The 26,869-nt window shown below is 40.6% G+C and overlaps 1 protein-coding gene across 2 annotated transcripts in view; it reads left to right on the top strand.

Annotated features, from left to right (window-relative positions):
• Positions 1-26,869, top strand: part of JAKMIP3 (Janus kinase and microtubule interacting protein 3) — a 146,111-nt gene that overhangs the window by 72,300 nt on the left and 46,942 nt on the right. For both annotated transcript variants that reach the window (XR_011318538.1, XM_069753899.1), the window contains 8 exons: positions 7,452-7,571; positions 9,454-9,600; positions 10,458-10,589; positions 11,632-11,667; positions 14,666-14,725; positions 16,731-16,847; positions 18,190-18,318; positions 23,959-24,042. Coding sequence is in view for 1 of the 2 variants with exons in the window: in XM_069753899.1 (XP_069610000.1) it covers positions 7,452-7,571; positions 9,454-9,600; positions 10,458-10,589; positions 11,632-11,667; positions 14,666-14,725; positions 16,731-16,847; positions 18,190-18,318; positions 23,959-24,042 (825 nt within the window). In the remaining variant the exon portion in view is untranslated. The remainder of the gene's footprint in view (positions 1-7,451; positions 7,572-9,453; positions 9,601-10,457; positions 10,590-11,631; positions 11,668-14,665; positions 14,726-16,730; positions 16,848-18,189; positions 18,319-23,958; positions 24,043-26,869) is intronic.

Below are 26,869 nucleotides of genomic sequence, written 5' to 3'. Positions count from 1 at the left end.
ATACACACACACTGCACATACACATGTATATACACACACACTGCACATACACATGTACATTATATACACACACACTGCACATACACATGTATATACACACACACTGCACCAACACATATATATACACACACACTGCACCAACACATGTATATACACACACACTGCACATACACATGTATATACACACACACTGCACATACACATGTACATTATATACACACACACTGCACATACACATGTATATACACACACACTGCACCAACACATGTATATACACACACACTGCACATACACATGTATATACACACACACTGCACCAACACATGTATATACACACACACTGCACCAACACATGTATATACACACACACTGCACCAACACATGTATATACACACACACTGCACATACACATGTACATTATATACACACACACTGCACATACACATGTATATACACACACACTGCACCAACACATGTATATACACACACACTGCACATACACATGTATATACACACACACTGCACATACACATGTACATTATATACACACACACTGCACATACACATGTATATACACACACACTGCACATACACATGTATATACACACACACTGCACCAACACATGTATATACACACACACTGCACATACACATGTATATACACACACACTGCACATACACATGTACATTATATACACACACACTGCACATACACATGTATATACACACACTGCACCAACACATGTATATACACACACACTGCACATACACATGTACATTATATACACACACACTGCACATACACATGTATATACACACACACTGCACCAACACATGTATATACACACACACTGCACATACACATGTATATACACACACACTGCACCAACACATGTATATACACACACACTGCACCAACACATGTATATACACACACACTGCACCAACACATGTATATACACACACACTGCACATACACATGTATATACACACACACTGCACATACACATGTACATTATATACACACACACTGCACATACACATGTATATACACACACACTGCACCAACACATGTATATACACACACACTGCACATACACATGTATATACACACACACTGCACCAACACATGTATATACACACACACTGCACCAACACATGTATATACACACACACTGCACCAACACATGTATATACACACACACTGCACATACACATGTATATACACACACACTGCACCTACACATGTACATTATATACACACACACTGCACATACACATGTATATACACACACACTACACATACAAATGTACAGTATATACACACACACTGCACCTACACATGTATATACACACACACTGCACCAACACATGTATATACACACACACTGCACCAACACATGTATATACACACACACTGCACCAACACATGTATATACACACACACTACACATACACATGTATATACACACACACTGCACATACACATGTATATACACACACACTGCACCAACACATATATATACACACACACTGCACCAACACATGTATATACACACACACTGCACATACACATGTATATACACACACACTGCACCAACACATGTATATACACACACACTGCACATACACATGTATATACACACACACTGCACATACACATGTACATTATATACACACACACTGCACATACACATGTATATACACACACACTGCACCAACACATGTATATACACACACACTGCACATACACATGTATATACACACACACTGCACCAACACATGTATATACACACACACTGCACCAACACATGTATATACACACACACTGCACCAACACATGTATATACACACACACTGCACATACACATGTATATACACACACACTGCACCTACACATGTACATTATATACACACACACTGCACATACACATGTATATACACACACACTACACATACAAATGTACAGTATATACACACACACTGCACCTACACATGTATATACACACACACTGCACCAACACATGTATATACACACACACACTGCACCAACACATGTATATACACACACACTACACAAACACATGTATATACACACACACTGCACATACACATGTATATACACACACACTGCACCAACACATATATATACACACACACTGCACCAACACATGTATATACACACACACTGCACATACACATGTATATACACACACACTGCACATACACATGTATATACACACACACTACACATACAAATGTACAGTATATACACACACACTGCACCTACACATGTATATACACACACACTGCACCAACACATGTATATACACACACACTACACATACACATGTATATACACACACACTGCACATACACATGTATATACACACACACTGCACCAACACATGTATATACACACACACTGCACATACACATGTATATACACACACACTGCACATACAAATGTACATTATATACACACACACTGCACATACACATGTACATTATATACACACACACTGCACATACACATGTATATACACACACACTGCACATACACATGTATATACACACACACTGCACATACACATGTATATACACACACACTGCACCAACACATGTATATACACACACACTGCACATACACATGTATATACACACACACTGCACATACAAATGTACATTATATACACACACACTGCACATACACATGTACATTATATACACACACACTGCACATACACATATATAAACACACACACTGCACCAACACATATATATACACACACACTGCACATACACATGTATATACACACACACTGCACATACACATATATATACACACACACTGCACATACACATGTACATTATATACACACACACTGCACATACACATGTACATTATATACACACACACTGCACCTACACATGTATATACACACACACTGCACCAACACATATATATACACACACACTGCACCAACACATGTATATACACACACACTGCACATACACATGTATATACACACACACTGCACATACACATGTACATTATATACACACACACTGCACATACACATGTACATTATATACACACACACTGCACATACACATATATACACACACACACACTGCACCAACACATGTATATACACACACACTGCACCAACACATGTATATACACACACACTGCACATACACATGTATATACACACACGCTGCACATACACATGTATATACACACACACTGCACATACACATGTATATACACACACACTGCACATACACATGTATATACACACACGCTGCACATACACATGTATATACACACACACTGCACATACACATGTATATACACACACGCTGCACATACACATGTATATACACACACACTGCACATACACATGTATATACACACACACTGCACATACACATGTATATACACACACGCTGCACATACACATGTACATTATATACACACACACTGCACATACACATATATACACACACACACTGCACCAACACATGTATATACACACACACTGCACATACACATGTATATACACACACACTGCACATACACATGTATATACACACACACTGCACCAACACATGTATATACACACACACTGCACATACACATGTATATACACACACACTGCACCAACACATGTATATACACACACACTGCACATACACATGTATATACACACACACTGCACATACACATGTACATTATATACACACACACTGCACATACACATATATACACACACACACTGCACCAACACATATATACACACACACACTGCACCAACACATGTATATACACACACACTGCACATACACATGTATATACACACACACTGCACATACACATGTATATACACACACACTGCACATACACATGTATATACACACACACTGCACATACACATGTACATTATATACACACACACTGCACATACACATATATATACACACACACTGCACCAACACATGTATATACACACACACTGCACATACACATATAGCTCTGGCAAAAATTAAGAGACCACTACAAAATTTTCACTTTGCCGGATTTTTTAGGTATAATTTTGAGTAAAATGTAAATTGTTCTTTTATTCTATAAACTTCTGACAACATGCCTCCGAATTTCCAAGCAATAAATTTTGTATTTTTTTCTGAAAAGGAGAAATGGTCAAAAAAAATTTAAAAAGCGCAGTGCTTTCAGACCTCAAATAATGCAAAGAAACAAGTTCATAATCATTTAGAAACAACAATACTAATGTTTTAACTCAGGAAGAGTTCAGAAATCAATAGTTTGTGGAATAACCATGATTTTTAATCACCGCTTTCATGCGTCTTGGCATGCTTTCCACCAGTCTGTCACTCTGCTTCTGGTACAATAATGTCAGCAGTTCTTCTTTGTTTGATGGCTTGTGACTATCCATCTTCCTCTTGATTACATTCCAGAGGTTATCAATGGGGTTCAGGTCTGGAGATTGGTCTGCACAAGACAGGGTTTTGATGTGGTGGTCTCTTAATTTGGCTGAGTGAGAGGCGTCTGACCAAACCAGATCTCCACTTTGCACTGACGAGGGGCAGTAACCTGAAACACAGTGTCTGCAAATTGAGATTCTGGTTTGGCTATTATCCTAAGTCATGTCACAAGGCTCGTTAAAGGGTCGACATTGACTGTTAGGATTGCTACTTCCAATAGGTGGCACTAGAGTTCTAGTCCTCTTCCTCTCTGAAGAGACAATTTGCATATTTCCCAGAGGAGCATTGTGGCTTTAAGTCTCCTCATCTTGACATGCTTAACATGTCACTCTCCGCAAGGAGAAACGAAACATACTCCAAAAATCATATAAAATCATTCAAGGGCATATTTTTGGGGTAGGTCTTATTTTCGGGTAAACACGATAGGTACTCTCGTGGCATAAGCCATATCCATTAGGGTACGTTCCCAGAATCAGTAAACGCTGCTGGTTGGACGTTGTGTACTTGTGCAGCGTCCAACCCGCAGCGTCCAGATGTTACAGCATAGTGCATGGGGTTTCAAGCAATCCCATATCCACTATGCGTGGAGAGACTCCTGCGGCTCACCCGTGGAGACAGACATGCGGCTTGTCTCTCCAGACCGCAGCATGTCAATTACTCTTGGGAAGACGCGAGTCTCTGCAAGAGAAATTTCACCCAAACAACCTATTGGACGTGCAAATTCCGCACAGTTCAGTGAACATATGTGGATTCACCTGCGCTCAATAGACGGCAGTGCTTTGGACGCAGCGGACATGTGCTGCGTCCAAAGCGCTGCCAGTTTCGGATCGAGGACACATAGTCTAAGGAGCTCCAATTTATCTTTTGCTGCTTCTTCACTTCTCTGTGCACATGATGAGGTCCATACAGGAGCAAAGTCTGATGAAAGTCAAGTGTCAGTAAATAATTTTTTTGTTTTTGTTTTAAAATTTTGTCCGGCAGGAAAGTTATGAAACTTTTCAAATAGATACAGGAAAGACAGGCTAACGGAGCGCCAGGCTGGCGGTCAGGGAAGATGTTGATTGAGAGAGGTCCGATGCAGCTCCTGCCGGGTGCCTCAGGAGAGGAATAAACAGTGAGTTGCAAAATACTCCGGTCACATGGAAGCGCACAGGACACTGTGTCCTGTGCGCTTCCATGTGACCGGAGTATTTTGCAACGCAATGAAACTTTTCAAATCACTTTATTATGGGATTTTTTTCTTCATTCCTGTAAAAATTGCATGTACATGATTTCCGAACCCTGCTTTTTCCCAGTGCCTTTTGCTGCCTTCAGCTACATTTATATTTGGAGTACAGATGATGGCAGTGATGGGTCAGCTCAGCCCTTGTGTCACTAACTCTGGGGATGAGCTGACCCCTCACTGCCATCATCTGTACTCTTAAAGGCAGGCCAATATACTGGGAAAAGCTGAGGTTTGGAAGTTGATTACATACATTTTTTACAGGAATGAAGAAAAATCCTTTAGTAAAGTCATTTGCAAAGTTTAATAACTCTCCATGCTGGACACAATGATTAAATAAAAAGATTAATTAATCTTTAATTAAGAAGTTGGATTATATTGTGACTTTTCTTAACCTGGCTAGTTTAGAATACTATTTTCAGATGAGTATTTTCGTACATGGACATGGATGGTCTTCATATTATTGCAGATCTGTAGTATTTATTCCTCATCTTTCTTAAACGGCACCAACCTTTCTAACCCGTCTATATGGGCATGTAGGTTGAAGAAAGTTGAATAAATTGATACCTTGATATCTGCGATTTGAGGTCTTATTCCAGAGAAATCCATGTTTTACTTAGATGTAAATGAGCTGTTAAGATCTATGGGACGGACGTAGATCTCCCTGAGTATGTGCCTTCAGAGCATATTATAAATGAAAAGGGAGTTATCATTGTGACATATGTAGATCGGGAGAGCATACTGTCAGTCATTTCATGTCTCACACATTGCTATTTAAAATAAGCTGTGGAGGCAGATTCTCAGGGAGATCTATGTCCTTCCCATAGCTCTTAACAGTTCATTTACAGAAAAATGTGGATTTCTCTGGAATAAGACATCGGATCAAAGATATTAAGGTATCATTTTATTCAACCTTCTATGACCTACATGCCTTTATAGACGTCTTACGAGGGTTGATCCTACTGACAAATTCCCTTTAAAGCACATCCTTGAAGAAGTAGAATCTGTGATAACTGCTGTATCTTTGCGATCATGTCAAGTCCTTCTCTCTGCTTCAGTATTGTGTGCTTTTCACCTTTTTTTTGCCTATGGTATCAATCAGTAGTTCATGGCTTTCTCTATACTTCTTTAAGTTGCTCATAAAACCTTCAGAGTTGTCAATTCTCTCTCTTTTTTATTGTTGCTTTTCTTTGCTTAGCAACCTGATTTTTATGGTTGTTGACCCAAAGTCTCTCCTGCACCAGTTGTATGATGAAATCGGTTACAGTCTTCGAGCTGCATTACCAATCTTGACCCACTTACGGGTCATGTAGGTGCGTAGCCAGAGTGCATATTATCTGGTTTCGTGTTCCTTTAGTGGAGTACATGGGTAGAGCGGGTGCCCCGTAGGTCTCTTGGGCAGCTGTATTTGATGATATAATCATTTTGCTGTTGCAGAATAGAAAAGCCTTTGGGTGAGTAAAGTGCTGAATATGTATCGTAAATCTGGTTACACACCGGCTGAAAATGTTTCCTTGTCTCATGTGATGTCTGTCCGTGGCTTCTTTGTGCTTTCATAGACTTACAATATATTTCCCTAATGTGCCGTGCTTCGATATTGTCATTTGCACCGCAATGGTGTGATCGTTCTGGGGTCTCAGTGACTTTTGGTGTTCGTTGTCCTCACTGATAAGTCTTATCAATATTTCAATTTCCAGTTATTTGCAGTGGATCTTTGTTTCAGGAACAGCAGTTGGAGGAAAAGGATGCACGCCGCTTTCAGCTAAAAATTGCAGAATTAAGTTCGATTATTCGTAAGCTGGAAGACCGCAATGCGTTGCTTTCGGAAGAGAGGAATGAACTGGTAGGTGTTTCTGGTTTCTAGGTGTATCCTCTTATTCACTTTCTCAGTTCGTCATTAGGTAGCGTTCACACATGCAATGCGGTTTGGTAGAAACAGGTGCAGTTTCATTGCTTTCATAAAACTCTAGGGGCTTCAAAACCAAACACAGCCTTGTCTGGGCACAAATATTTCAGTGCTAGTTCACCCGAACAGAGTACAGTCCTTTCTCCAAGAGCACACTTCATACACAGAAGAGGCACGAGTCCACCAGTCTCAGTACCACCTTCTGCCTGAGCTCTAGCAGCTTCCAGCGGCAAGCAGAATTGTTCAACTCTGGGCACAGTTCACGCTGAACAAGCTGCAGATTCCACAGTTTCCTGAAGCTCCAACACACAGACTGCTCAGCTTCCCTAGCTGAGCCATGCAGCTTCAATTCAGAGAGAGACCCTGGCTTGTCTCTCCCTCAGCTACAGTTCACATTTTGGCTGGTCACTCACCAGCAGCACACTCGACTCTGTTTCATCCATCAGAATGATACACCCACTGAGCACAGGCCCTGGTTTTAGTTAAAGCTATCCAGGTGTATCTAATCAAGACCTGTAGTTCTAAAATTTAACCCTAGTCTACCTGACTTGGCTATCCCTCCCAATCTTTCAGATTTCTACTTTATCATGTGGAAGCTTCTAGAAAAATGTAATTTCAGTAGATGCAAATTTGACCCTGACTTTCCATCAGTGCCAATAGAGCTCTATAGGGTCCTACTGTATCACATGCTTAAAAATTGTGCAATAATCCTTAAATGTCTTAATATTCATGTTCAGAGCTGTAGGGACTCCTAGTGCTGCTGTACAGGGACCTATTTGTGTAAAGGCAAAAAATAGTACAGTATGTATATGGTCTATTGAGGTGAATGAAATTGGTCTCATAGTCTGATTTGCCTAAAAGATATGGGCACCTTACGGAGCAATTTTTTTTTACATTTATGAAAATTAGCTAAAAATAATTTTTGAAATAAGGTTTCATTAAATCTTTTCAGACTATGTATCACAGTACATAGCAGAATTCAGTTAAGAATGATTCTGTCAGTGAGCTCTTACTGACAGCAAAATCTTATCTCTCTTCTCCTAACCCATCTTCTAAGCTAATTTATGAACAGTTGAGAGTTGAACTTTGCACACAAATCAGCTTAGAAAATGGCTTAAGAGAAGAGAGACAGTGGTTACAAATTGTGCCATTAGAGCAAGCTCACGAAAGATTTACTGGTACCTCATTCTGTAGTCTACTATGTACAGTGATACATAGAGGCTGTAGAAACTATCCAAAATCATTAATGAATTCCTAATGCAAAAATTATTTTTAGCCAATGATACATGCATTGAATTAAAAAAAATTCCCAGGCGTTGTCCATGTCTTTGAAGTATTTTGACCTAAAAATCAATATAATCTGTACGCTTGTAGTATGTACCTTAAGATAACTTCTTCTATAGAAATATCTGGGTTTTTGGTGATCCGAGTGCAGTCTGATGTTTTCCACACACCCATAGACTTGTATGGGTGTGAGTGATCCGATTTGCACTGCATGCTGTGATATTTTTTTTCATGCCTAATCGTTATGAAAAGAACAAAAGCGCTGATCAGCACTGCCCCATAGCATAACATTGGTCCAAGTGCTATCCGATAAAACATCCGATTTATATGCTTGTGTGAGCGAACCCTAATGCTAGCCCTAGAATTTAGCAGTTGGGAAGAAGAAGAGCATTCTTCCTGTAAAAGTCTGAAATGGATCAAATCTCAGGCAATAAATATTTATCTGAATGAACTCCATCCATATTTCTCCTTTGTATTAATGGGAAGTTACACGCTGTTCTTTCTCTTTTACATCATCTGTACTCTTCTGTTCCAGCTCAAACGCCTCCGAGAAGCAGAAAGTCAATACAAACCAATTCTAGACAAAAATAAACGCCTTAGCCGGAAGAATGAGGAAATGTCCCATTCACTGCGAAGGATGGAAAACAAATTAAAGTTTTTAACTCAAGAAAATATAGAAATGGTGAGTAATGTTCAAACTCGAATAATAGGTCTAAACCGACGTACTAGCCGTGTCTAGCCCAAAACATGGGTGTGAATTCAGTTAACCTAAATATCTCATACCCACATTCTTTACTGAGGGGGTCCAGGAAACTGAGTGATCAGTCTTTGTTTCCAAAAATGTCTAATGGAGAATCTGTTTTCCATTTGTCGAGTAGTGATGAGCGAAAAGCATTGTTGCTCGAGTCTCGCCGAGCACGCTCGGGTGATCTCAGAGTATTTTGTAGTTCTCGGACATTTAGTTTTTGTCGTCTCAGCTGAATGATTTACGGCTGCTAGCCAGGCTGAATACATGTGAGGAATGCCTGTTTGTTAGGGAATTCCCACATGTATTCATGCTGTCCAGCAGCAGTAAATCATGCAGCTGAGGTAACAAAAACTAAATGTCTGAGCACTTAAGAATACCCATGGAATATTGCAGTGTTCTGCTTAAATAAACCTATGTTAATGACTTTGTACATATATATTTCCATTTTGAATTACATGAATGCATGTACTTGAAGAAATGGAAACAAAAACTGTCTACAGATGCAATACAGACTTATGTGTCATAATGATATCAGACTACAAGCGTGTCCTGTGGGGTCCGGTCCTGAATTCCTGCTCCTTTCCATCTATCTTCTATTGTATTTCTTGTGAGGAAAGAGCAGGAATGAGATATAATGGAGTATGACTGCAGGGTCAGACTACATTCAGTATTTGTAGTCTGTTACCGTGGAAACACATACATTTGCATTGGTAGAAAATAGGCTGTAGTTATGTTTTTATTCATATTTATATGTATTATTTGATGTTTTCAATCTATACTTTACGTTTTAGAGACAAAAGGTTGGCACTATAAGAAGACCAAGCTCTTTAAATGACCTTGACCAAAGTCGTGAAGAGAGAGAGATTGACTTTCTAAGACTACAAATCAACGAGCAGCAAATAATTATTGATGAACTTTCCAAGGTAAAACATATTAAAGAGTTATTCTCAACTTTGAAAGTTATCACATATCGTCTAACAGTTTTTTGTTACTTGACCCTGGCCGATCCAGATAATGGAGTTCTAAAGTGCGACGCCATTCCATTCATTCTCCATGGCACTGGTGGAAAATCCCATGTGGCATGTTGGCTCTCTCTGATGTTCCCATGTAGAGTGGTACACATGTGTAGCCAAATATTCATTCCAGGTTTGCCAACTGTCCAGAAATTCCAGGACAGTCCATAAAATTAGACCCCTTTTTTGCCCTGTCTGTATAAATTTTTTCAGGCCATCGTGATTTATTTTTAGGTTGAAGAAACTTGTGCAGGTTCATTTTTATTGTAATTATCATCTTTTTACAATTTGAAAAGAATACAGCTGATGTCTTCATATCAGAATTATGGGCTCTAGACATGTATCACATACTGTATATTCATAATAATTTATTATAGTTTTCCAATGTGTCCATGAGAAATATTGTCTGCCAGTGATGTTTTGATTAACTGTTGAGAAAAAAGAAAAAGTCAAGTTGACAACCCTAATCCATTCCATCGAGCCATTTCAGAGTTCTCTTCTTGGGACCAGTAGGGATCCCAGTGATCAGTCCCTTACTTGCTGAATGCAATGTAACCACATTGACTTTCATGTATTAACCATTTGGTTTCTTCACAGTTCAATATTTCACCAAGTAACATTTGAGGCAACCAATCGTAGTGTAACCCCAGCATAAGCTTTTCCATCTTGACATCATTTCTGCAGTGACTGTGCAACCAGATAGTCACTTAAAGTAAAGGGGAAGACTAATACTATGATATTAAAAATTATTTATTGTTAAGTGCAAGTGCATTAAAATTATTTTTAATGTGCAAGTGCACATTTTTAATCTCCCCATCTGAAATCTGTAGCTCTTCATCTTTCAATTCTCAGCTTGTCAGTCATTGGATTAGACAATGGAGCTGTTTGCTTAAAGGTCATGTAAAATCTAAAATCATAACTGGTTTGATAACATCTGCTTCTTTTTCCCTAGACATTAGAAACTGCTGGATATGTGAAGAGTGTGATTGTAAGTATTATAGGCATTTTACTTATCACATACAGAGATACAAGAGTGACTTTTAAAGTGGATCTGTCACGCATCATATATTATTATATAGATGTCTTAGACCTGATGAGGATGGTGTATTTCTTATGAAAATCTTTGTCACAGTGGCTGTAAAATCCGGTTTTCAGATGAGCATTTTATGAATTCAATTCAAGTTGGATTGATAAAATGCTCTTTTTAATATTAGGCAAGAAATCTTTGAAAAAGGACCATACAACCATTTTGACTTGGATTTTTATAGTAAGTACACCAACATCACCAGGTCTGTGAGATCTATTTATTAATGTAAACAGTGTGTATTGTGAAAACTGGTGACAGATTCGCTATAAAGGGAATGTGTCATCAGAAAGTGGTGTTTCTGAGTTACATGTATTTTATTTTAACATGGCATTTTTTTAGTCCATATCACAATCTATCAAAAAAAGTAATCTTGCAATTTTCATCTTGGCCACTGGGGCTTTTTTCGACTCATATGTACTATTCCATTCCATAAAAGAATAGTTTTCTGCAGTTTCCTTATCATCAGAGGCAGGATTACAATGACTGATAAGACTTCGATACACAACTGATAACACAGGATCCGCCAATCACAGTAGGTGATGCCACAGCTGTCCTTGCTCCCCCTCTATTCACAATTACAAATGCTCTTTAGGTGCTTCATTGCAAAAGATCGGGCCTGAGTCTTCTCATTGTGACTATGTACATTTATTGTTTCCTGAAACAACAGGAAGTTAGAAACTATAAAATCTCCAGTGGTCAGTATGAAAATTGCAAGATTTCAATTTTTTTTTTATACATATTGTGATATGGGGAAAAGGTGATGCCTTGTGATTTGCAAGATCATAAAATAGAAATTAAAGTTTACTTTGCGTTACATGACTCATTACAACTTTGATCACCGAACTGTAGCGAGTCCTGAGCCTACAGTATGTGATCATCAAATGACGAGAACAGATTTATATCCCCTGAAAGTCCGTTTACTTTGTAAATGTTGCATTACTCACTTTATGTTAATTCTGGATTTCAGTTTATTTTATGCTCCAGAGCTGCATTCACCATTCTTAATATATGAAAGCATAAAATCTCCAAACAATCCCTGCTGGCTCAAGGTCTGCGCAGTGATTGTTGCAGATAAACTTTAATCCCAGTTTAGTATTTGATCAGTATTTTTCATAAGATGCTTAATCCCAGAATATTTTCTAAATGCTGAAAAAATATATATATTACAATTACTTCTTCTCTTCGATATTCCTGACCTTTGCGTTGAAAAAACCTAATGAAAAACAATGATCAAAAACTGACATAAGAATGAGGCCTAAATTGCTTCTTGGTAGAAGTCATCTTTATACAAAGCAACGTTTCGTGATTTAATGGAGGAAAAGGTCAACCTATCCTTAGCACTCCTGGGGACAGGGGTGACAAGTAATTCACTTACTGTTTCCAGTTCATTCAAGCAGAATTGTGAATGCAGCTCCGGACTATAAGACAGGCCATAACTTAGCAGTAATACAGGCAGTGTTTGACAACAATTTTGTTGTCGGTTTCCAATGATGAACAGTAGCTCTGAGCTATAGCCTATTCCAAAGTAAAAATTGTCTTGCTCAATGAATGCATATTAATATGTATTTGATGCGTTATTCCAAAATGTTTAAAACAGGTTCAGCAAATCCATAAAAAATCCATGCGACCAATGCGTTTCAGGCATCATGTTCACTTGATGCCAGAAACGCGTTGGTGTAAATTTTTTTTTTTTTATCGATTTGCTGTACTGGGTTTAAACTTTTTGGAGTAAAGAACAAATACACTTTAATAACTATTAATTGAGCCGGATCATTTTTCTTTCCATGTAGAAGGTGCACCCGGACAGTGGCGAGGCTCCGATTATCTATATATGATGAGTCGACTGTTTTCATCTTTGGAAGCTATAGTATAGTAATGCTCAGTGGCGGATATATACTTAAAGGGTTTTTCCCAACTTGTCAAGTAACTACCTAGCCACAGAAGAGAGCCTGCTGATCACTAAGACCCCCACCGATTCCAAGTGCAAGAACCTGAAAGGCCCCGTTAGAATGTCCATCAGCGCGCCATTCATTGTCTCTAGGACTATTAAAAAAAGCCATCCTGTCCTATTATTCAGAGCCTTGTGTTTAGGATCATGGTGGCCCCAACGACTGCACCCTTAGTGATCAACAAGTTATAACCTATTTTGTAGATAGGTGAAAACTTTCCAAATTAGGACAACAATATTAAGAGTATGTTCATACAGGGCAGATACGTTGCAAATTTTCTGTTCAGATTTTCCAAAAAGGGGTCGTCCGGTGAGTGTCTGACAGCTGGATCTTGCACCTGTCAGCAAAACTGGGCACTTCTATCCCCGCAAGAATGGAGCGGCAGTGTGCATGCTCAACCCGCCAATCCATTCATTACCTACGGTACTACCAAGTGCTACTTTAGACTTTTCCGGCAATCCCATAGAGAATGAATGGAGCAACAGTTGAGTGTCCTACCTGCCAATCAATTTTGTATTGGGAATATAAGTGTCCCTTGGGGTACAGAAATTCCCTTGCTTTGTGTGGGTCGCTGAAGTCAGTGACCCACCAATCAGTAAGTTCTCACCTAGCCTGTGGCAAGGTGATAATTTGTTTATCGAGACAACCCCTTTAAGTGGTAAATCTTAAAGTATGTTAGAGTGTAAAATAGCATTATCCAGCTAACAGTTATTGTCCAAGTGTTAGGTTTTCCCATTATTTGCCAATGGCGCAGTATACACTGGTAGACCTAAAACAGCCGATATCTACCGGCAAGGAAGCTTCGGGAGGTATAAATTCCCAATGGCTTCCCCATTTAGGTAGTAATTTGCAGCCTCCAAAACATAATTCTTAATATACATTTCAAATTTCTAGTAATAGTCACATACTGGAAAACTACTTATAACCGTGCAATAAATTTTCATCTGCAGGACCGAGAAAAGCTTTTAAGATTTAGGAAGCAACGGAAAAAAATGACTAAACTCCCTAAGGTAAAATACTTCTCCATTTGTGAAGATTTCTGATGCTTTAAGACAAAGTGTTCTGTCTTTAAGAAAATAACCCGGCATCTCTTATACATTTCTTTTTCTTGCCACATTTGATGTCTATGAAGAGTTGGAATCAGTCATTAATACGCGTTATCCACCACCTTTGGGGATTTTTTTTTAATAATGTAATTCCAGGCTAAAAATCATTTTTGGGTCTCATTAAAAATTGGACACTTTAACTTTTTTGTCTGTCTTTTTCCTGAGCTTCACTCGACTGATTTATGACCGAAGACCACATCAAAGTTGGATGTGCAGGGACGCAAAGAGTTTGAAAAGCCAAGCGGTGCAAACTTTTTAATGAGACCCAATTGTAAAATTTTGTTTAGCCCAAAGTACTTGCATTGAAGAAAAAAAATAACACCAGAATTTAACAACTCCTTTAACTCTCTCGTAGAAGTGAGGGAACTTGTGTGGATTTGCTTTGTTGATGGTCGAATTAAATTTTAAAAAGGATAACACACCACTAGATTAGACTATGTCATCACTTCCTTATCAGAGACGCTCGGACCGCTGGGCTTCTGATTGTTCCTGGGAACAATTGGTTTCATCGTGAACCCTATTCACAACTTTTCCATAAACTACGGAGCCCTCGGCTACACACTGAACTAGGAAGGTCAATCAAGTGAATGGGCTCGCAGCAATCCCCTGTTGTCCGAAGTGTCCCTGTGCAAGGAAAAACTTTGAAGAGGGAGTAGAGCTAAACCAGTGGACCCAAACTCTTAAGATTGGTGGGGGTCTTAACATTCGGACCCACACTGAATGGGAAGCGATGGCCTATTACTAGAGATGAGCTAACCCGAATTTAAAACGTCCGGTTTTACCGGAACTGTCCGGTGCTAAACGCCGAACACAGACTTCTCTCGGAAGTCCGCTGCAATGTTCGGAGTTCCGGCGTGAGAGATTTTCCAGCTCAAGAGTTCGGGTCCCCATTGTTTTCAGTGGGGTTCAAGTTCTGGTTCAAGTTTGGGCATAATTCTGGCACAAGACAAGTTGTAATTTTGAATGACACAATTCATTTTGCCATATAAAATACGTTGAAACAGAAAAAAAATTGAAGAGAGATGAAATGGTGCAAAAAATACAATTTTGCCCTTGTTTTCAGACTTTTCTTTTACGGCATTTATTATATAGTTATGCAGATATCAAAGTTGCATAAGTTTTCTTTTTTTTTTTAGTGGTGAAAAATAATTTAGAAATTTGTAAAAAAAAATCTGGTTTGTTTCTTCATTTTCTGATGCCCGTTATTTTTTTTACTTTTTGATAGTAGAGCTGTGGTCGGGTTGTTTTCTGAACACCGACCTGTACTTTTTATTGGTATCATTTTTGAGGTACATATAATACGATCCAAAAACTGGAGAGTTTGGCGTTTAATTTTTGTCTTTACAATTAGATTAAATAATTTTAGATATTCATATGTTGGAGTTTTTATTTTATTTTTATTATTTCTTCTTTTTTAAATTGTGAAAAATAGGGGTGGGGGAATTTTTATAATATTTAATTTTTTTTTCATTTTACTTTATTTTTTGGTTCCTCTATGAACTAGAACCTGTGATCGTTTATACTATATACTGCAATAATTCAGTATTGCAGTATATAGTAAAATTCGCAATCCCATGTGAAGCTCAGTCTGTGGCTGTGCTTCACAGATGTACCTAGATAATGGCAAAGGGGGCTTTAATCAAATAAATCCCCCATCACTCCTCTCCCAGCGCTGATCCAGCCTGATCGGCATGTGACCGCTGCAAAAAATCATTTTATCTACATTTTTCAGTAAGTGGAGGTGTGCACAGTACATGGTCTTCAACAGGTTTGTATTCTTGACCTGTAATTTGGGCAATTTCATATATTTTTTATACATAATGTAAAAGTTTTAATGACCTATGAAATTATAGGGGACTTATGTGTAATAAACTCCACCAATAATGCATTTTCCATTTCTGCCCTATAGCCGGTGGTGGAAACATTTTTTGGTTATGATGAAGAAGCATCTCTGGATTCTGATGGTTCCTCAATCTCCTACCAAACAGACCGCACTCCTTGCACTCCAGATGAGGACTTGGAAGAGGTGATTGGATTTAATTTACTTTTTAGTTTATAGAATTAACCCATTATGGAAACAGACAATTTTGACTTTTTGGAAGCCGAGATTTTTTAACCCCCAGTTTTGCTTTGCCTTTATGTGTGTTTCATTTTCATGCTGAATTAGCGGTATAAGGGGCTGGGTTTTACAGCACAGGGTGGGATTTTCACAATTATAAAGTATACAGCAGTTAGAATTGAATTCCTATAAATGTTTTATACCTATTATCGGTATAAGTGATGCTTTCCATTGATTTAGTGTAACCAAGCTATAATGCAATAACTTAAAAAGGTGCATTATTTATGTTTAAGTAATGTGAGTTTTTTTACACTAATTTTGTAAATTTATATTCTTAGGATAGACCATTATCACGAGATCAGTGGCGGTCCAGCTCTCAGCTGTTTGATGAAGTTGTAGCACTACTGTGAATGCTGCAGCTTCTCTAATGCATAAATCGGTTCTCCGGGCATTTGATATCGATGACTTATCATCTGGATAGGACAATGATATCAGATTGGTGGAAGTATGACACCTGGGGCCCCCACTGATCAACTGTTAATAGCTGGGTGGCAGCCCATGGTAAGCAATGAACATAATTGCACTGCACAGATCCATTCAATGTGTAGCATCCGCTGTTGAGTACTGTAGAACAGGTTATATTCTTCTAGATAGGAGCTGATGTGTAATACTTGGCAATGGCCATTACACCATGGCTGGATCTCACTGGTGGAAACAGACAGAAGAGGATCCTATGCAAGAACAATAAATGGGCTACTTTTTCCATCTGTTTGGTGGTGGAAATGGGCCTCCTTACCTCTTGGGCCCCAGGTTGCATCAATGATATGTCCGCCCCTGCTGGATCTGCACATTGCAGCTTCATTCATTTTCTATCTCCGGAGCTGCATTTAGCTGATTGGAGAGAGTGCCAAGTGTCGGATTCCCGCTGATCTGATATGGATGACCTATCCTATCAAATGCCTGGAGAATTTGGTAAATAAGGCTAGTCAGCATTGGTGCCCAACTGATAATATTGATGACTTATCTTTACCCCTTCAGCATAAATGCATTGAAGTACTCCAGTCCTTACATCCCACCGGTGATGGTACACACACAGATCAAGAGCCATCATCACTGTACTGTACATGAAAAGCATGGTGTGGAAAATACTATATGTACAGCACAGAGTTAGAAGGGTTAAAGGCAACTTAAGTTTTTTTATGTCTTAAAATAATTAATGCAATAATTACTTGTTACAAAATGACTATTCATTGAAAAGAAAAATAATCCCTTTCTTACCAATTAATAAGGCAGTATTTCATCCGCGTAGGGCATGGCTAAGGAAGAGACAGAATTGAGATTCCGCCAGTTGACCATGGAGTATCAGGCTCTGCAGCGCGCATATGCACTTTTACAGGAACAAGTTGGTGGAACCCTTGATGCCGAACGAGAAGTTAAGGTATTTACTTTTCTATTTTATTCCATTTAATTAAACATACATTGTCATCTAGTTTGAAGGCTAAGTGCAACGACACAAAGAAAGATTGGACAGTAAGGCAATCGCTGTCATTTTTTTGCTCCAAACAATGTTTGTCTCTCTACATCTTGACAGGGTCACTGGTGCTGTACGTGATTGGAGATATGTGTCACAAAGGTTGCTTTCCTGCGTGATGTCAAAGCCATAAGTGTTTTCTCCAGCATGATATGTGCTGAGAGCAATCCAGTCGCTCTATGGGCTTGGCTTTCATGGTGGGTAGGTCAGAGATGGGGGATGCCTACCCACCATATCTCCACCTCCAGGGTGTGGCTGGAGGGAGTTAAATGTCCAAATAGTTTTTTTTTCTCTGTCTGTATTGTGTGGAGGAAAGGAAGCCTCCATACTGAAGCTCCTGAGAGAGCTGCCATATGTGATGTCCCAGAAGTACTGGGCAGGACTGTGTATGAACTGTTTACTTTCACTTGAGCCACAAAGGCTGTTTTTCTGTTCAGTTTGGGTTTTTGGTTAATGAAGTAATAAACCACCCAGAAACTTTAACCAAACGTGGTCCTGTGTCTACCTCAAGGAGCAGCTAAGGCTACGTTCACATTGGCGTTCCGCCAATGTGCGTCGCTGTTGCGCCGGCGACGCAGCGGCGACGCAGCGGCGACGCTCCCCTATGTTTAACATAGGGGATGCGTGCGTTTTTAGGGTGGCGTTTTTCGACACTTGCGTAGTTTCCGACGCTAGCGTCGGACGCAAGAAAATGCAACAAGTTGCATTTTCTGTGCGTCCGATTTTGGTCAAAAAACGACGCACGCGTCGCAAAACGCGCGCGTTTGTTTGCGCGCATTTTTTTGTGCGTCGCGCGTTGCGTCGCCGACGCAGGGCGGCGCAACGCTAGTGTGAACGTAGCCTTAAGTGAGCTGACCTTCCACAAGTGGTGGAGAATGCAGGCAAAGTTAATTGCAAGGTAAACCAGCCAGTGTGAAGGAAACCTCACCAGGTCTATCATGTGAACTTGCTCAAACCCTGGGGAGACAGAGAATTGCTTGACAACCCTTGTCTGGGAGGAAGTCTCAAAGTAGCAGTGGACGATGTCACCATTGAAGAGACTCTGACGCCGCCCCAGAGGCAACAGAATCAGGTGCTGTTGCAGTGCAACGGGGACCTATTCTCAGAGTTGCCGGGGCATATGCAGGTGGTCGAGCATGACGTGTTGACGGAACCGCACGTAAGGGTGAACCTCAAGCCCTATAGAATTCCGGAAGCATGGAGAGAGGTGATATCACATGAGGTGAAGAAGATGCTAGACCTCAGGGTGATAGAGGAGTCGAAAAGTGGAAGGTCGTGCTGCAGCCCGATGGTGAGTGGCAGTTTTGTAACGACTACCGCAGGCTGAATGAAGTCTCTAATTTTGATGCTTACCCGATGCCTCTTGGCAGATCCCCATGTCACAGAGTGCCAAGGAGAAGACAGCCTTCTCGATGCCTGATGGGTGTGTTTTTAGTACAGGATGCCCTTCGGTCTGCAGGGGGCCTCAGCCACCTTCCAGAGGGCGATGAATTGGATCCTGGCTCCGCATAAGAAGTATGCCGCAGCATACCTCGATGACATTGTGGTCTTTAGCCCTGACTGGTCTAGTCAACTGCCAAAGGTACAGTTGGTTCTGGATACTTTTAAAAGTGCGGGTCTCACCATAAATCTGAAAAAGTGTGCCATACGGAAGAAAGAGGCTAAGTACCTAGGCTATGTCATCGCAAGCGGCGAAATTAAACTGCAGATAAATAAGATTGAGGCGATTCAGAAGTGGCCACAACCGCTTTCCAAAAAGCAAGTGAGGGCATTTCTTGGAATTGTGGGCTATTACTGATGGTTTATCCCGAGTTTTGCTATAATCGCTGCACCATTGACGGATTTTCTAAAAGGTACCAAATCGACCATAATTAAATTGACTGCTGACACAGAGATGGCGTTCCAGGAGCAGGCTCCATGTAAACATCCAGTTCTGGTCGCACCAGACTTCAGCAAGGAGTTTGTGGTCCAGACGGATGCCTCAGAGGTCGGGTTGGGAGAAGTACTGTCTCAGGAAATAAATGGGGAATAGCATCCCCACCTTTATCTGAGTCGGAAGCTCCCGTCATGCAAGAAAAATTATGGAGAAGGAGTGTCTAGCCATAAAATGGACCGTGGATACTGTCACGGGGTCCTTCTCCGGAACCACACAATCAACAGAGCCAGCGAAGAGTGAACAATCCCAAGACCTTTATTTAGGCAAAAATACGAAAGGTCCATAAACGATCCACCACACAAAGGATAAAATAGTCCAGAACACAAATGCAGTTCAGTAACAGGATAAAAGTCCAACAATCCAGCAGACAGATGATAGCATAGTCCATATACTCTTCTTTCTCTCTGAGATGCTGTGAACACATCATCATTCCACACAGGACTGATCTGTGTCTCTCCTCCCTGATATTTACAAGTCCCCCTCCTCATTCACAGGCCATGAGGGGGAAGGTCTCAGGGGCTCATTGTTTCAACAAGCTAGGTCAACATGTCATTAGCATATTAGCAAACAATACAGTACTGTGGGGCTGATATCAGATGGCAGCAACAGCCATTCATCAATTAGCAAATAACTCCTTCTACAAGAGAACACCATGAAAATAAGTAAAATAGAAATATACACAAAAATGATACCCCATAGCATATCACACCATCACAGATACATTGAGGTGTTATCTACTAGGTCAGAAGCTCAAACTCGTGTCCGATCATGCCCCTCTTAGATGGTTAAGGGAGAAAAAGAGTAAGAATGCCAGGGTGACTAGGTGGTTCTTAGGCCTCCGCGATTTCAGGTTCCACGTAGAACATAGACCTGTGAAGTTACACTGGAACGCAGATGCCCGCTCTCGAATTCCCTGTTTGGTGTCTGAAAATGCCAAAGCCCCCGTATTTTGACAGAGGGGAGGAATATGTCACAATGGTTGCTTTCCTGCGTGATGTGAAAGCCATAAGTGTTTTCTCCAGCATGATATATGTTGAGAGCAATCCAGTCGTTATATGGGCCTGGCTTTCATGGTGGGTTGGTCAGAAAAGGGCGGAATACCTCCACCTCAAGGTTGTGGCTGGGTGGAGTTAAATGTACAGCTAGTTTTGTTTTTCTCTGTGTTTTGTGGAGGAAAGGAAGTCTCCATACTGAAGCTTCTGAGAGCTGCCATGTGTGATGTCCCAGAAGTACTGGGCAGGACTGTGTATGAACTGTTTACTTTCTTTTGAACGACAAAGGCTGTTTTTCTGTTACCCGTTTGGGGTTTTGGTTTATGAAGTAATAAACACCCAAAGACTTTAACCAAATGTGGTCATGTGTCGACCTCGAGGAGCAGCTAAGTGAGCTGACCTTCCACAATATCTAATCAAATGATATTACTTCCTATCACTGCGATCTCAGTGTCTAATATCCCAACAAATTGGTTGTGCCAACAGATTTATAAGCAAAAGTAGAAGCAATTTTTTTTGGCGTTCAGTAGGCACTAAATTAACATTTGCTATGTTAATATTGATTTAGCATTACGTTGCTGTATTACTGTATGTTATTCTTTTTGTGCTGAATCTGTATCTAACATTATTACAGTAAAGCTCACTGGTGGGCATTAACAGGTTAACGTGGAATATAATTTTAATTTAACTTTATTATTAGAGTATACAAAAAAAATTGCATTTGTCCTTCTATTTCGCATTAGTGACACCACCAAACTACCACCTCATCCCACCCTCTCTCTGTTGGAGTCCCCCAAGGCTCTGTTCTAGGACCCCTACTCTTCTCAATCTGTACACTTGGCCTGGGACAACTCATAAAGTCCCATGGATTCCAGTACCACCTCTATGCTGATGACACTCAGATCTACCTTACTGGCCCAGACATCACCTCTCTGCTGTCCAGAATCCCAGAGTATCTATCAGCCATATCCTGCTTCTTCTCCTCTCGCTTCCTAAAACTCAGTGTGGACAAATCTGAACTCATCATCTTTCCTCCATCTCAAAGATCTTCCTTACCTGACCTATCTATCACTATTAACAACATCACGCTTTCCCCCGTACTGGAAGTCCGCTGCCTCGGAGTAACCCTTGACTCTGCCCTGTCCTTCAAACTGCACATCCAAGCTCTTTCCACCTCCTATCGCCTCCAGCTCAAAAATATCTCCAGAATCCATCCTTTCCTTAACCATCCATCTACTAGAATGCTTGTGCATGCTCTCATCATCTCCTGCCTTGATTACTGCAACATGCTTTTCTGTGGCCTCCCTGCTAACACTCTCACACCTCTCCAGTCCATTCTTAACTCTGCTGCCTGACTAATTCATCTTTCTCCTCGCTACTCCTCCGCTTCCCCCTCTGCAAATCTCTTCACTGGCTCCCATTCCTTCGGCGTATCCAGTTCAAATTACTAATACTGATCTACAAAGCCATCCTTAACCTGTCTCCTCCATATATCTCTGAACTAATCTCCCGATATCTTCCCTCACGTAATCTCGGGTCCTCCCAAGACCTCCTTCTCTCCACACTTATTTGCTCCTCACCCAATCACCTCCAAGACTTCTCCTGAATATCCTCCATCCTCTGGAATTCTTTACCCCAACACGTCTGACTATCAACCACATTTGGATCCTCCAGACGGAACCTGAAAACCCACCTCTTCAGGAAAGCCTTCAGCCTGCACTGACTTAGCTGCCTCCTCACCACTACCGGAGCTACCGCCTCACCAACACCGGCTCCTGCAACCCTCAACCTATTGTCTCCTTCCCCACCATCCTGTACAATGTAAGCCCACAAGGGCAGGGTCCTCGCCCCTCTGTATCAGTCTGTAATTGTTAGTTTGCTTACTGTAAGTGATATCTGTAATTTGTATGAAACCCCTTCTCATGTACAGCACCATGGAATCAATGATTCTATATAAATAAATAATAATAATAATAATTAGTGATGATTAGTGATGAGCGAGTGTACTCGTTGGTCGGGTTTTTCCGAGCATGCTTGGGTGATCTCCGAATATTTGTTAGTGCTCGGAGATATAGTTTTCATCGCCTCAGCTGAATGACTTACAGCTAGTAGCCAGGCTGAGTACATGTGGGGGTTGCCTGGTTCCTCCGGAATCCCCACATGTAATCAAGCTGGCCAATAGCTGTCAATCATTCAGCTGAGGCGATGAAAACTAAATCTCCGAGCAGTCACAAATACTCGGAGTCCACCCGAGCATGCTCGGGAAAACCCGAGCAACGAGTATATTCGCTCATCACTAGTGATGATGAGTTTAACTTTTCGTTTATTTTCTTTGAAAACATTGTTTAGCAAATTTCCTCTTCCGGAGACATATTTCCTATTTGCATATAAGACAATATAGAGCAAAATACTTGTATCCTGTATCCAAATCTCTATTTCAACCTGGAAACATGGCTCCAGAAATGGAAATTTGCTCCCATTTCCCGGAACACAGTTGAAGCAAAGTTTCATCTCTATTCCCGATACTTGATGTTTGTGTTGAATTGTTAGAGCCGTTGTGAGGTTGTGATAAGTTACAACTTTTTACTTTTCCATATCGTATATTTTCATATTCTGCAGACTCGAGAGCAGCTGCAAGCTGATATCTATCACTACCAAACAAGAATAGAAGATCTTGAGAAAGCGATGTCTGAGCAGGGTCAGGTGAGACATGTGCTTCATGTATCTTTAGATTGACCATAATTCCATCATATTTTGTCATCATCATAGATTCTATTTTCATTGCATCACAAAATATTATGGGGGAGCAGTGATCTTGGATGAACCGCTGCCCGAGACAGAAGATGCAGAGACCTGAGACAAGAAAATCATTTAGCAATTTACTATCTGAGTGCATGCATGTCAATGGTGTCAGAAGAGTTCTAGAATAGCTTTCACCAGGTACCCTAGCCCTGTATCTACAATCCCTGGTTGGAAAGAGTAGCTTATCGTCACCCTCTGGGCACCAGCACAGCGTGCCTTGCCAGTCAGCCCCATGTTAGCTATGCCTCTGGGTGTTTATCCTGTGCAACATACCACCAGCCTTATATGGCCCCTTTCACACATCAGTTTTTTGCTATCAGTCGAATTTTGAAAAAAAACAAATCTGGCGACTGACGCCACCGGATCTGTTTTTCTCTGATAGACTTGTGACGGATGGCCTCACGTTTCATCCGTCGTTCGTCTAAAATTGTTTGTCCAGCGGCCGGAGACAACGGACAAAGTAACGTTTTTTGTGTACGTCAAAAAATCGGACAGCGACAGATCTGTCGCCATCCATCGTTTGCTCGAATGGAAGCCTACTGGCGCCGGATCCAGCGACGGATTCTGTTTTTTTTAACTGAGCATGCTCCAATGTAGAATACACCCCACGTGTCATTCTCAGTGAAGTTATTTGGGGTGATCCAAAAACGACGCCGGCGCAGACGCATGATGCGCTGTCTTTCTCACTCCTTTTCAAGAACGATCGCTTCCAAACTATTCTCCTCAAAAGTAAAATCTACATAGATCTTCACAATGTTCGCAATCACACCTTCCATTTTTGCCACTTGCTCTACAACCTGTCAAAGATGGGGTTTAGAAGCACTGTATAAATAGGTTTTCAGTAGCCAATAACATTTGGAAGCCTACCATTGGGCGTTTAAAAAAAACGGATCCGTCGTAAACTGGATGAAAAAAACACAAGAAATGGTTAAAAAACTGATGTGACGGATCCTTCTTTTGCCGGATCCGCTAGTCGGATCCGCCGAAAAAACGAATCCGTCGCATCAGTTTCTCAAATCTGCGACGGATCCATTGATCCGTCGAGCCAAAGGATTGTGACTGACGGCAAAAAACTGATGTGTGAAAGGGGCCTAATTGATCTGCTAACTTTCATTGTTCTCTTGCCCTTCAATGATGTGTCTGCCGCCCGTGCCGCCACGTACACAGCACAAGTGAAAAGTGAGGCTATATGTGTTGTGAACAACTTTTTAGGTCATTTAATTTCTATTGTATCCAAGTCATTCTTTCCAATTAATTAAATGTAGGAGATAATAAAATGAATTGTGTTAATAAAAGGAAATGATAAGATTTAAAGTCACCAGGTTTTCTCCTTATAACGTACGGGCAACATCTTTAAACCCTCAGTTACAGCATTTCGCGCGATTCGGTCCGATGGGTGTCTGTGGGCTTGATCTGGAACCTCCTGTCTTCTTATGATTGCTGTCCTCCTTCCCTTTTGCACGTGGATGACGTGTCCTGCATCATCCAGACATTGTCCCTCATCGTGCTCCTGCGCAGACGTACTTCTATCTGCTCTGCCAAAGGCAGGGCAAAGTACTGTAATACGCATGCCCCGGGAAAGGGCAAAAAGCGCCAATGACCTGTAGGTAAGGCCAGCACATGGCCTCTATAGTACTATGCTCTGCCCTCAGCACGTCTGCGCAGAAGCACGATGATGTAGGACACGTCATCCGCATGAAGCAGGAAAGGACGATGATTGTAGGAAGTGAGTAGGCGCCACATCAAGACCAGAGATGCCCATCAGACCAGACCGTGACGTCTGTGAGCGTAGTAAGAGGCCTTTTTATGTGAGTCACAGAGAGTATTGAGGATAGACATACACCATACTAAACTGGTATAACGGAAGGCTGACAGGTGCTGCCTGTAGGTTATATGGGGAAAACCTGGTGACAGAAGAAAACAAAATGACTAGATATTTGGGAACCTTGTTATTTATTTCCTTTTCATTTATTTATGTATTTTTTCTTTTATGTTTTTTTTTATTACACTGAATTTCTTGGTTCCTCATTTTGTTATTATTTGTCCTATTAGTTAAGATCAATAATGGCTAATAATACGTCAGGGTTATTTTTTTCTTTAACATAAAAAGTTAGAAAAAAAGAATAATGCAATATGTTAAACTTAAAGGGCTTCTGCAGTGACAAGATATGGACGACATGTCCTTAGGTCATCAGTATGTGATTGGTATGGGATCCGATACCTGGCACTCCCACAGGTCCAACGGCCGAGTGCAAGCATTGAGCAGAGCTGCACTCTTCTGTGCCGCAGCACTCGGTCAGCAGCTGGCAGCTGTTCAATGGGGAGGTCGAGGCGTCCATAGGAAAACTTGATTTAGGCATTGTTCCGTTTTCTGATAGACCTTTGAAGACATTTTTTGTATATTATCTTTTACAATAAAGTTGTAAATTACAATACTTTTATGCCCTAATTGCTATCATATTGTTCTTCCCATCCCTTTATTGGAGGACCACAGTCATTGTCTCTCTGATTCTCTGCGCTTGTTGATCAAACTTCAGATCTACAAAGGCGGCGTGCTTAAATTACTGCACCGATGTGGCTTTGACATTACATCGATCAGACTGAGACAAGGTTGATGATCAAAAGCTTTCCCCATTAATCTTCTGTGATAAAGACTTTGCTTTCTAGAACAAGCTCATACACTTACAGAGCACAAAAGCCCAGCAGGTGAAGTGCGGAGGGCGGAAAA

The sequence above is a fragment of the Ranitomeya imitator genome, chromosome 2 (assembly GCF_032444005.1).
Source record: "Ranitomeya imitator isolate aRanImi1 chromosome 2, aRanImi1.pri, whole genome shotgun sequence".
Taxonomy (NCBI): domain Eukaryota; kingdom Metazoa; phylum Chordata; class Amphibia; order Anura; family Dendrobatidae; genus Ranitomeya; species Ranitomeya imitator.
The sequence above is the reverse complement of the archived record's forward strand: the minus strand, read 5'-3'. Positions and strand labels throughout refer to the sequence as shown.